Raw genomic sequence first — 12,438 nt, 5'->3', positions numbered from 1 at the left:
TTACTGCTTGGGGAAGTCAGTGATGCACTATTGCGAAATGCACAGTGGCGCAACTCTTCGCCTTACTATATACTTTTAACAGCTAAGACGTTATGAAGGCCTTCAGGGGCTTTTGACTATTAGAGCCAGGTGTGTTGGATCTGAAGGGTGGTGGATCGCCAAGACCAGGACTGACCATCTTCAGCTCCTTAACTCATGATCAAACTCCTAAATCTTGACTCTACTGAAGCTGGGAAGACAAAGCTGCTGACATTTTTGGTTGCAATGCTGTGGAAACTGTATGGTTATAAATATTTATAAGTTCTGTCAAGAAAGGCGTTTCATAAATCGAGTGTTGCTTTACTTTGGCAACAGGAAAATAAAAAAAAACAACAACTGTGAACTATGTACACCGATCAGGCCTAACATCATGACCACTTCCTGACCAACGCACCAGTTGAACAGCTGAACACAAACTGTGCAGCAGCAGATGAGCTGTCGTCTCTGACTTTACATCTACAAGGTGGAATGACCAGATAGGAGTGTCTGTATAAAGGGCAAAGACCCAAACCTTTACCACCCCTCTGCCTTCCGTTCCATTTCTTGGGAATCATTCTTTATATTATAATTCTTATTATCAGAGTAAATGTTTATCACGTTAGTTTAATGGCAGCCTTTAATAGGCTGTTAATAAACCGCTTAAAACATTGCTTTATAAATGCATAATACACTGCTTATGCATGTGTTATGAAGCTCTTTTGTTGGTAACCTTCAAATGAAAGGCTACCCTCATTCCAAGAGCCAGTAGGCCTTTGTTCTTAACACTGCACTGTGCTGTTCTGTTGATGTCATGCCTATTTTGAGAAGATGAGCAAGAAATGCGTAATAACATTATCACATTACTCACGTCAGTCTTTAGGTGGCAACAAAGCTGTTCCAGAAGCTGGAAGGCTGAGTTGTGCAAGAGTGATCTGCAACGTGGCTGCTGATTTGTATCTGTCAAAAATGCATGCTTTTAAACATGCACTCTTAAAAACGAGGGTTCTTCATTAAAGAACATCTGTATATAACCAGGAACATTCATTTGCATGGTGTAAGGGTCTTCAGACTGATGGAGAATGTTTTGTAGACGGTTCAATATAGAAACTTTTTTGAAAAGGGCTCTACACAGCACCAAAAAACGGTTCTTTATAGTACCAGAAAGGGTTATTTGTCTCATAACAGTAGCGGAACCCTTTTTGGTGTTATAGAAGACCAAGAGAGGAGATCCAAACACTCAGAATTGGTTTTCTGCCTTTACGTTTCAGAGATTTGCTGACGACACATCGTGGAGTGAAATGGTTAAGATCTTTCAGTTTTTTAGCAGTGTGAAGCCGCTTTGAGATCTAAAGAGCTGGTTAAAAGAGAGGCTTTTGGGAAGTCTTCTTTGGGAAAAAGGCTGCCGCTTTTACCATAAGTGAGGACTACATTGCGAAAAAATTGCTCAATTTGTCTCATGAGAAAGGGAACGAAACAGAAAATCGCTCGGCTGAAACGCTCTGAGCCAACATGCCGCCTGTTGGTGGTAAAAACGTTCAGTTAGTGTAATATCCACGCTCAGCTTCATTGCTGATCTGTGTGCTAACATAATAAAGTTAACCGAGCAGTTCAGCCCTGTGCGTATCTGGCTGCACCTTAGAACCAGCAGGCTTACAGTAAAAGAGAAAAAAAAGAACGAAAAAAAGGGAAGAGGAAGAGAGATCTGTTAGTGTTGTGTTTGGGGTTTTTTTGGCCAGTGAAAGAAGTTTAAGCAACGTCTGCTCTGACTTCGTGGTTATTTGTCTTCTGAGGCTTGATGACAGGCTCTCCAATGGCAAGGTAAGCTTCTATCATACGCTTCATCTGTAAAACCCAATCATACTTGTGATTAGAGGCCTGAAGAGGTCCAAGGAGAGTAGCACTTATACGTTAGTTTCCAATGACATAAGTCAGTAGTTGGCTGTTCTGATGAGCAATTGTTTTGTGACGGTAAAGTATTGCGGAGGAAGCAGTTCAACCATTTCTGAAGAACTAGGAGCGTCTGTGAGCTCATTGTGACTGCGGCCGTCACGTTTTGGCAGCCTACCTAGCTGAGCATTCGAGGTCTTAAGACATGTCGGTTTACGTTGATTTCCAGCTCGATTTTGAAGATGCCTCTCCAAATCAGTCTTCGGCACCTGCTGTTATTTCAGCTGATGGTTCTGGGTGAGTCGGTACTACTTTCCTGCTTTATTCATTTATTTATTTATTTATTGGTCTACTCACTCATACACAGTAATTGTAGCTGAAAAAAAAATCTCAAATTGTGTGGGCCTAAAAAATTGGCCGGCCACTTTATTAGGTACACCTGTTCAATTGCATGTTAACACAAATATCTAATCAGCCAATCACACGGCTGCAACTCAATGCATTTAGGCATGTAGGGGTGGTCAAGACAACTTGCTGAAGTGCAGACCGAGCATCAGAACGGGGAAGAAAGGGGATTTAAGGGGCTTTGAACGTGGCGTGGTTGTTGGAGCCAGACGGGCTGGTCTGAGTATTTCAGAAACTGCTGATCTACTGGGATTTTCACACACAACCATCTCTAGGGTTTACAGAGAACGGTCCGAAAAAGAGGAAATATCCAGTGAGCGGTCAGTTGTGTGGACGAAAATGCCTTGTTGATGTGAGAGGTCAGAGGAGAATGGGCAGACTGGTTCCAGATGATAGAAAGGCAGCAGGAACTCAAATAACCAACCAAAATCTCTGAGGAACGTTTCCAACACCTTGTTGAAAGTCTGCCATGAAGAATTAAGACAGTTCTGAAGGCAAAAGGGGGTCCAACCTTTTACTAGCAAGGGGTACCTAATAAAGTGGCTGGTGAGTGTAGTTAATAACGTAAAGATCCCCTCTGCTTCATATTGTGCTTGGCCTCAAAGTCTCCTTTTCACTGCATGTTCTGGTGTGGAAATTCCATTAAATAATCTTTTCACTTCATGATGCTTCGTATCCTTTAGCCTGTGAAAATTCTACTCATTCCCATCCAGCCCTGTTCACAGTGGGCTCCACTAGTGAAGACGCTTCTCTTTTGCAATCTGTTCTAATTTACTACACCATTTTTCAGGACTAGTGATATTATAAGCAGAACACTTGAGTGAAAAGTAGAATTGCAAGTTTCTTCAAAGCCCATAACACAGCCGATGTCACATATTTGCTTAAATTTCCATAATGACAAAAAAAAAAAACAATAACAGTGAAGAATTTGAATATTTCTTCTGAATTTTACTTGACTGTCTTTGTTTTGATTTTTCATCATTGTAAAACTTTCTCTTGTTTATTTTCAAGTTTAAATGAAAAACGTTCCTAGATTTTTCAAAGTGGCCTCAGACTTTTGGACCTATTAATAAAACTTTGGGCCTGCCGGTTGGCACGGGCTGTTTAAGGGGTTAACTTGATGGTTGTGCAGCTACGAAGAAGCTCTTTCTGAGAGAAGGAAAACAATATAAGGAATATTGAAGAAGCACAGGTAAATCACACAAAGAAGCTGTTGGTCTTTTTCGAGAACAATGGGCTGACCACCCCAGAGTCCAGACCTTAACAGTGAATGTGTTTAGGATTACTTGGGTCCTGAGGAGCTGAAAATGCAACCAACTTCTAAGACTGAACTGATAAGAAGATGCATCTTCATTTTCATCATCATCATATTATTATTACTACAATTGCTATTATTTGTAAAAGTCTACTCTGTGCTTATCGTCTGTTCTTTATGCTTCTCTTCTCTTATACTCATCATATGTTTCAGGGGCTTTTGGTCAAGACTGGAGTGTGAAATACACTCAAACTCGAAAATGTGCTTTAAAAGGATCCACAGTGTATATGTCCAGTGATTACAGATATCCATCACATCTTGAAGTGGTGAAGAGGTTTTGGGCAATAAATCCAGCCAAAAATGTGGAACCAGTTGATCTGACTACAGATCCAGAATATTCAGGCAGGACTGAATACTTTGAAGGTGGAAATAAACTTTTCTATCTCAAACTGATGAACGTGACTGAGAGGGATGAGCACATGTACTGTATCAGAATCACAACAAACATAGAGTCACAAAGATATTTATTTTATCCTGGAGTGACCCTCAACGTCACAGGTCAGTTTTGTCCTGACATTATTTAATGTCAACCTAATGAAACAAAACCAGTAATTGAGTCATGTGTTAATTGAGCAATTAGTTGTGTAATTAAGTAATTGGTTGACCACAGTTTTTTTCTTTATTCTTTTCCTTCTTCCCTGTATTTCTTGTGTTCAATTGACAGTTTATCTGTTTCTCTCATGATGTTCTTTTTCCTCCATCCTCTCAGGCCTCAGAGTGGAGAGTCCTGAACGTGTTTCAGAGGGAAATACGACACGGCTGACCTGTTGGACCACCTGCCCTCTGCCAGACAGACCGACATACATCTGGTATAAAAACGGACGGTGTGTCGATAGAAATGATAAAGAAACTAACGTCCTGTCCCTGCGGCCGACTAGAATAGAGGACACAGGCAGTTACAGCTGTGCTGTGAGAGGATATGAAGGCCTTCCTTCTCCTGCTGTCGTACTCAGTGTCAGATGTGAGTATTACAATATAGGTTTCTTTTTAGAAGGCATTAACACACGGTGGTGTGGTGGTGCTGTTGCCTCACAGTAAGGAGGGCGTGGGTTCGATTCCCTGGCCGGGTGATCAGGGTCCTCACTGTGTGGAGTTGCATGTTCTCACCGTGTCTGCGTGGGTTTCCTCTGGGTTCTCCGGTTTCCTCCCACAGTCCAAAGACATGCAGTCAGGCCAATTGGACATGCTGAATTGCCCCTGGGTGTGAGTGACTGTCTGTGTCTGTGTCTGTCTGTCTGCCCTGTGATGGACTGGCGACCTGTCCAGGGTGTATCCTGCTTTCCACCCGATGACTGCTGGGATAGGCTCCAGCACCCCCCTGTGACCCTGACGGAGAAGCGGCTCAGAAAATGGATGGATGGATAATAATAATCATAATAATTTGCCATCACTTAAAGTTTGAGCACACTTGATAGAAGTTATGTTGTTTTATATGTTCTATAGTTTTAGTACAAATAACCATAGAAAACCTGGTTTCTACTGTCGACTCACATTTTCACACTTGTAGCTCAAGAGTAATGATAACCATCATCCATGCAGATTCTCCGAAGAACATCTCGGTGTCCATCAGTCCCTCTGGTGAAATAGTGGAGGGCAGTTCAGTGACTCTGACCTGCAGCTGTAATGCAAACCCACCTGCGGATGAGTACAGCTGGTTTAAGCAGAAACAGTTTCTTGGAAAGGGCAAAGATTACACCATCTCTAACATCAGCTCTGAGGATGGTGGAGAGTACAAGTGCAAGACCAGCAATGCAGAGGGTCAGCGGTACTCTAGTAGTGTAATGCTAAATGTTGTTGGTAAGGTGAAATACATTTGCATAGTATGTTGCTGATGTCGGAAACAAAACCTTGCATCTCCATTTTTGTCATTTTTCAGTTTTTGACCTAGGTTGAAAATACAAACTGCCCTTTACTTTGTGGGTAAATTTCATGATGAATAGACCAAAAATCATGACCCAAAGTGACTTGGAAAGAAGTCTGGTTCCATTGACTTACATTAAAAGTAAAGTATGTTTTTTCCTTCTCCTGTAAAGTTCCCATTTTGGAGATTTTGGAGGTTTTGTTCCAACAGCAGTGATATTTATACATGAAAGCCACATATTATTCGTTTTAATGATGTAATATTTGACTTCTAAACTTTTGCCATTTTTCCTTTTTTCCCCCCACACAGTTGGGCCAACTATGGTGCATCATGCAGTTATTGCAATCATTGTCTCCTGTACAATCATATTCTTTGCTGTCTCCATGGTGTTTCTGAGGTAAGCCACTGCAGTTCAGTGAAATGTTTGTTCACAACCTTTATTGATTTTTTAAGCACAGAATATAAACCCCTTAACATCCCAGGCTTAGTACATACTAAGGCTTATTATTCAGCAACTACAAGGACTTCAATGCAAACTGGCCAAGCTATTCTTAGGTTGTAGAAGTGTGTAATGTTAAGACCCAGTCTAAGGTCAGGCCGTAACAGAGAATGAGAGTGGGTTCTCTCCCTGGACCTGCTGCCAGACCAGACACCGGACACCGTTTAAACACCGTTTAAATGACTGGTTTCTTTTCTTCAAAAGCTCAAACAAGCTGGGTTGATGGCTTCAGGGACAAGCGTTAGCCAAAATAACAAACAAAACAAGTAATGATTTCAAACTTACTAAACTAGAAACAAAAGACAGAAAAAGGCATAAAGGCTACTCTAACTCTCTTGGGGGCAGTCGTGGGCCGGAGGTTAGGGAACTGGCCCTGTGACCGGAAGGTTGCCTGTTCGATCGCCAACAGTCCGTGACTGAGGTGTCCTTGAGCAAGACACCTAACGCCCAACTGCTCCCCGGGCACTGTGGATAAGGCTGCCCACCGCTCTGGGCAAGTGTGCTCACTGCCCCCTAGTGTGTGTGTGTGTGTACGTGGTGTTTCACTTCACGGATGGGTTAAATGCGGAGGTGGAATTTGCCCATTTGTGGGATTAAAAAGTGTCACCTACTTACTACCTTAAACAGGAGAAAAGGGAACCAACACAGCACTCAACCCCTACTTTTCCCGAGCTCTCAAAGAGTAATCAAACAGTCACGAAGCAAACAAAGCAGACAGAAGTGAAGAGTGCTGAGCTGGTCTGGACAGGTGCTCTTCCAGGTTGGGTCAAAGGGGGACAGAGCCCTGAACTTCTCCGAAGCACAAAACGACACACAAAATTGCCACAAACAGACACAAAGAGGGGCAACTATGACTGAAGGTCATAACAGTAATGAATCCTTGGGCCTGCCGGTGGGCCCTGGCCATTTCAGGGGTTAATCTACTCCAGGTGTAGTTAGCAGTAGCTATTTTCAAAGCAATGCACATGTTTATTGGAAGTTACATTCCTTTTCATACACCTAGTATCGTTCTTATTCCATGCCAAGTGTGAAATGTTATGGTTTATATGTGCGATCTACTTCAAAACATCACATTTCCATTCAAAACAGGAGGAAGAAAATGTGCTGCTGGTCTCAGGATCGCACTGCAAAGCAGGCAAGTCAGTCTATACCGTAAAGGCTTTTATGCTGTGAAAGGAAACGCATCCTTAGGTGGACGTTTAGTTGGCTAAATGATTCCAACGGGATGTGGTTGCTTGGTGGGATATGGTGCTTATGTGGCTAACAACAAACCCTTGAAAGCTGCTACATTACATCGACATAACCATGTCATAACGATACAATAGTAGATGTCATTGAGTTCTTGTGACAGACTATGTTCAGGAATTTAACAGTGTCGTGATATCATTACCAGTAATTGAGAGATGTAATAATGTTTGATTTGATTACAGCACTACACAATTAAAAATTATGGTTCCTCAAGGGCTCTTTTGTAAAGAAGAACCATGAACTATATAGAACCATGAACAACCAGTGAACCTTTTGCATGATCAAAGAAACCTTAAAATGGAACAGAAAGGTTTCTTCTATGGTTACAGGCTTGATATCAAGCCGTTTTGTTGCTAAATAAAAGCCTTTTCAAAAAGGTTCTATGTAGAACCTTACAGCACGTTCTCCATCAATCTGGAGAACCTTTTAGCAGTGCAAAGAGCACTTTAATTATCTGGGTTCATTGAATGTCCATGGTTCTATATAGAACCGTTTTTACCAAAGAGCCCTCATTTGTAAGAAAATAGAATACAATATTTGGAATTGATATCATAACATCAAACATCATGACATCAGTCATGACAATTACCAGTAATTGAAAACATGACAGTATTACAAATGTTTATGCCAACTCACAACATCGTGGTTTATGACATGATTATGTTATGTAGCAATGCTTGAGTAAAGTGTAAAAGTGGCTATATTTCTTTGTTAAGTGTAAAGTGTTGCCATAGATACTTTTATAACTACAAGGTTATCTCTCATTTATTAATAGCTGCAATGATATTGTGTGGTCAAACTGTACCTTTAGGGCAAGGGTCAGCAACATGCAACTGCAGAGCTGCATGCAACTCTTTCACTGTCTTGTTGTGGCTCCACAGCAGAATTAGTTTTATAGGTAATAATAAAATAATCCTCCTTTACAGTAAAATAAAGCTCTGCTGATCCTTCAACTCAGTTTAACAGTAAATGGTCTTAAACGCTGGAGTTAATGTAGAACTGCTGATTCACCCTTTAACCCTGAAGATCAGCGCAGACTGCTGGTCACCATAGCAACTCAGACAACAATCTCGCCAAGCTAGTAGCTAAAGAAAAGGCAGAAAGAAAGATTTAAGATGAACATCAATAATTTAAAGACTAATAGACTAATTTCAATTTATATTCAATCAAGCTGGTTTCCTCATGCAGTTAATCTGCAATGAGAAACACTAAAAAGTCACAAAGATTAACTTCTCGATCGCCTTCCCCCATTCCACCTTAAGTGGCGCAGCAGTTACTTTCTGGGTGGAACATTTAAGGTGGAATGGGAAAATTCTGAACAAGAAGCTGGTGGATGAGAAGTGACTTCAGCCTCGTAAAAAGTCAAACATTGAGAGACAGTTTACAGAAACTGTTTTACTTTTGTGGGAGTTTCCTGCTGGAGATGTGAGAAAAGTGGCTATAGTTGAGCTGAAGCTGAAAGCAGAACACTAGCGCATGAGCACATACTGAGACACACTGACATTGAAGATCATAAAATGCTACTGTATAAAATTGCTGACCCGTGCTTTTCTGTTTTAAGTTGTCAGTTGAATTCCACTGTGGCTTCAGATCTTTTTTTCCAGTTCATATTTAGATGCTTTCTCATTGTTTAGGAGAACATTTATAGCAACATGGCAGTCCAAACCCCAACCAATAGCGCACCACTATCCAATACTGGTCCAGTCTATCAAGATGAAAATCAGTATGCCAGTATTGCACACCATGACGATGGTTCTTCAGCTTCTGCTTCTGGGGCCTTTGAGGAGGTTCAGTATGCCAGTGTCCAGCACCGCCGTGATAAAGTAGTAAAGAAGGCTCTGGAGGAGGAAAACGTACCGTATGCTAGTGTCAGTTTTAACCGTTCACCCAGGTAGGGTACCACCATGTGGTCAACTAATTCAGTTTTCACATGTAAACCCCTTACAATGACATGTTTCAGAGCTGTTTTTACATTAGCACTACTCTCCACAGGCCTGCTGAGATGTTGGATGATCCTTCAGTGATCTACAGCACTGTCAAATGATCGTCACTAACAAATTCTGCTGATGCAATAACAGCCTGGGATCTATTCCTGATCAATGTCTTCAACATAGTCCTCTGGAACAGCGGTCACCAACCCAGGTCCAGGTCTACATTCCAGTGGAATCTAGTTCCAACCATAATCTGACACAGCTGCTTCCTTTTATTTGTTTCTATAAAATATAGGAAGTTTTCTGAAGTATTTATCAGTACCGTTTCAATTCCACCTTAACTCTTCAGTTTACTAAGGGTGAATCTTTAAGAAAATGAATTTAGCAAGTATTTTGAGGACCCTGTGAGAAGAAAGAACAATAGAAAGATAGTCATGATAGACGTAGACACTGAAAAGTAAGCTACTTCAGTAAAACCTTAAAGTAACCTTAAAAGTACTTTAGTACTGCCTAAAAATCCATTATTTTTCCAAGTGAAATTGGACAGAACTTCATAAATATACAGCACTTTCTGCTAATTTACTGATCTGAGACATGCACATTATGACTTGTTACAGTTGTTGTAGATCCAGTGGCCACTATCAAGAATAATCCTTAGCATATCTTGGATAACAGGCAGAAAGCCAAAGCGTGCATTGGTGTGCAGCTAATGCGGTGCAAGACAGTGAAGGTCTAATGTCTGTAGATTGCATACGGGGTTAGATGCAATGTCTGTGACTTTATCCTGCTCTATTGTGCCATCTAGTGTTGATTGTCATCAAACTATATGCTTTAACCTTCAGAAACCCAAGCACTGATTTTGTTGATGTGGTTTTATTCTTTTTTTTTTCTTTTCTTCTGGAAACCATTTTCAGGAAGCCACCGACCAAAAATAGTATGATGTTTTTTTTCTTTGGGGGGATCCTGGAGAAAGGTTGCAACATTGTGATTTAATCATTTTTTATTTTTATTTAACGTTCATGTGCCTATACCCCACAAAATGTTTAACATATGTTATGTATCTTATTTTCTATGTAAACAGTCATTCAGTGTAATATTTTAAATGTAGTATTTTGTATAAATATAAAAGTACATCAGCAAGGTTTAATGTATTCTCTTCCTCAAAATGTCCAGCTTTATTTAACATCACGTGTGTGGATGTATGGACTAGTTGAAAACGTGCAGGACAGGGGTTCAGCTAGACCGGAGAAGATACTGATTAAAGTGGAGTAAATAGGGCCATTGAAGATCGAAGTGTGCTAAAACATGGTCAAAATCGATTGCTGCATTTACAAAAATGCACATTTTTATTATTAGTTTGTAGTTCTACAGTTACAGACTGTAGTCCATCTGTTTCTTTGATACTCTGTTACCCTGTTCTTCAGTGGTCAGGACCCCCATGGAACCTCACAGAGCAGGTACTATTTGGGTGGTGGGTCATTCTCAGCACTGCAGTAACACTGACGTGGTGGTGGTGTGTTAGTGTGTGTTGTGCTGGTCTGAGTGGATCAGACACAGCAGTGCTGCTGGAGGTTTTAAACACCTCAGTGTCGCTCCTGGACTAAGAATAGTCCACCCACCAAAAATATCCAGCCAACAGGGTCCTGTGGGCAGCTAGTGGTGTTAGCAATCTTGCCCAAGGACTCTTATTGGTATAGGTGGCTTGTCCAGACAGGGGATTGAACCCCAGTCTACAGCGCAGAAGGCAGAGGTGTTACACACAACACTATACCAACCACAAACGAGGTGACCCAGAGCCGGGTTCGAACCGCCGCTGTACCGATCGGCAGTCCGTGGAGTTAATGCTGCATCCTGGACCTTTCCTCTCAGGTCCCCCATCAACTACAGCTATTGAACAGCCATGACCTTCCATGCAAATTTACAGTCAACTTTGTCAGTTAGATCAAAACTCTGATTGTTTTAAAAAACAAATAAACAAACAAACAAAAAAGTCAGGATGTCATTTTTCTTTGTATTGCATTTTGGCATTCATTGCAGCAATTCTTGATTTATAGTGGACTTTACAGTTTATGGTACACAAAAAAAAAAATGAAAGACACCCCAAACAATTTGTCAGAGATAAAAAAGCATGATTAGCTACAGCCTAACAAGCACCGAGGACACGCTATGAGGGCTTACTGTAACTAAGTAGGGGGAAGTTGACCTTCCAGTAAGTCTTAAAGAAGCTGCAAGTAAAACGTCTTCAGCTGCCAGACTCTCTTCACTCCAAAGTCTAACTCTCTTCATCGTGAAATTCTCCATAGGCCTTGAGCAGAGATGGTGAGTTAATGTTCTACATACTCTCCTGTCTTTAAGACTCCGCTTGCTGAAGTGTCAGTCAGTGCTGGTTTAGAACATGTCAGTGGTGTGAAAACTGATGTTTTAACCCATTCTAACCTTTTTAGATGTGTTCAATTCTGCTGTGGGCATCAGTGATAACAGTAGGGCTGCTTTTTCCTGCCTTGCCAGGTGAGTATTTGTCTGTTTTCAATATAACTATTGTTGAAATATGTATGAGATCTTCCTCTCTGTCTGACGGATGGGCTTTCAGGTTTTTCAAAGAAATCTGCAGGGATATTTTATCACATCTCCGAAGTTCAGTCTTACAAGTTGGTTGAATTTTCAGCTTATTGCAAACCAAGTAATTCCAAACACGCTCAGTGATGTTGATTTCATGTTTTGAGTGAGAATAAAACTCAAAAATCAACTACTTAAAATCCCCGGCTTATTACATATTAATTGTTGAGTTATTAATCAGTAACTACAGGGACGTCAATGTAAACAGGCTGAGCTATTCACAGGTTATAGAAGTGTGTAATAAAACTTTTGACCTGCTGGTGGACCCTGGCCTTTCAAGTAGATAAACACAAGGGGTTTAAAAAAGTTGATTACTGAGCTGCTGTAAAATTGCAGAACTTCAAATTAATAACAATTTTATAAGTTGGCCGAACATAAATGCAGATTGTTATTCTGTTAGCTTATTAAGCTCAATTAACTGGTTTCTGGCAACTTTTTAAGCATTAAAATTTTGCTGTACTTCATAAAGGTGAGGCTTCAGCCTCAAATTTCCTTCCTATGTCCACCCATTTGATGCCCACAAGTAACTCATTAAACCCCAGTTTGGTCACAGATGCTGCTTTTGTCTTCTCCTACCCACAGAAAGCTCTTTAAATATAATTAAAAAAGAAAAAGTCAATCTCTCTGGGTGTTTCAGGGTCTCTGGGTCAGAGTCGGC

General features: G+C 40.9%; 1 protein-coding gene across 2 annotated transcripts; it reads left to right on the top strand.

The window, feature by feature from the left end:
• Window positions 1–1,592: 1,592 nt before the first annotated feature.
• On the top strand, window positions 1,593–10,534 carry LOC108414596 (B-cell receptor CD22-like). Of its 2 annotated transcripts, XM_037543463.1 has the most exons (9): window positions 1,593–1,836; window positions 2,135–2,202; window positions 3,779–4,123; window positions 4,335–4,586; window positions 5,165–5,422; window positions 5,796–5,883; window positions 7,075–7,120; window positions 8,868–9,124; window positions 9,226–10,534. In XM_037543463.1, exons 1-9 carry the CDS (start codon window positions 1,814–1,816, stop codon window positions 9,275–9,277), a joined length of 1,389 nt encoding a protein of 462 aa, XP_037399360.1. In that variant the 5' UTR covers window positions 1,593–1,813; the 3' UTR covers window positions 9,278–10,534. The 2 variants fall into 2 exon arrangements, with proteins under 2 accessions (XP_037399360.1, XP_037399361.1); XM_037543464.1 differs by lacking the exon at window positions 2,135–2,202.
• The last annotated feature ends 1,904 nt before the right edge of the window (window positions 10,535–12,438 follow it).

The sequence above is a fragment of the Pygocentrus nattereri genome, chromosome 12 (genome assembly GCF_015220715.1).
Source record: "Pygocentrus nattereri isolate fPygNat1 chromosome 12, fPygNat1.pri, whole genome shotgun sequence".
In the NCBI taxonomy this organism is placed as follows: domain Eukaryota; kingdom Metazoa; phylum Chordata; class Actinopteri; order Characiformes; family Serrasalmidae; genus Pygocentrus; species Pygocentrus nattereri.
Note: the sequence above shows the minus strand (reverse complement) of the source record. Positions and strands in the feature narration are given on the sequence as shown.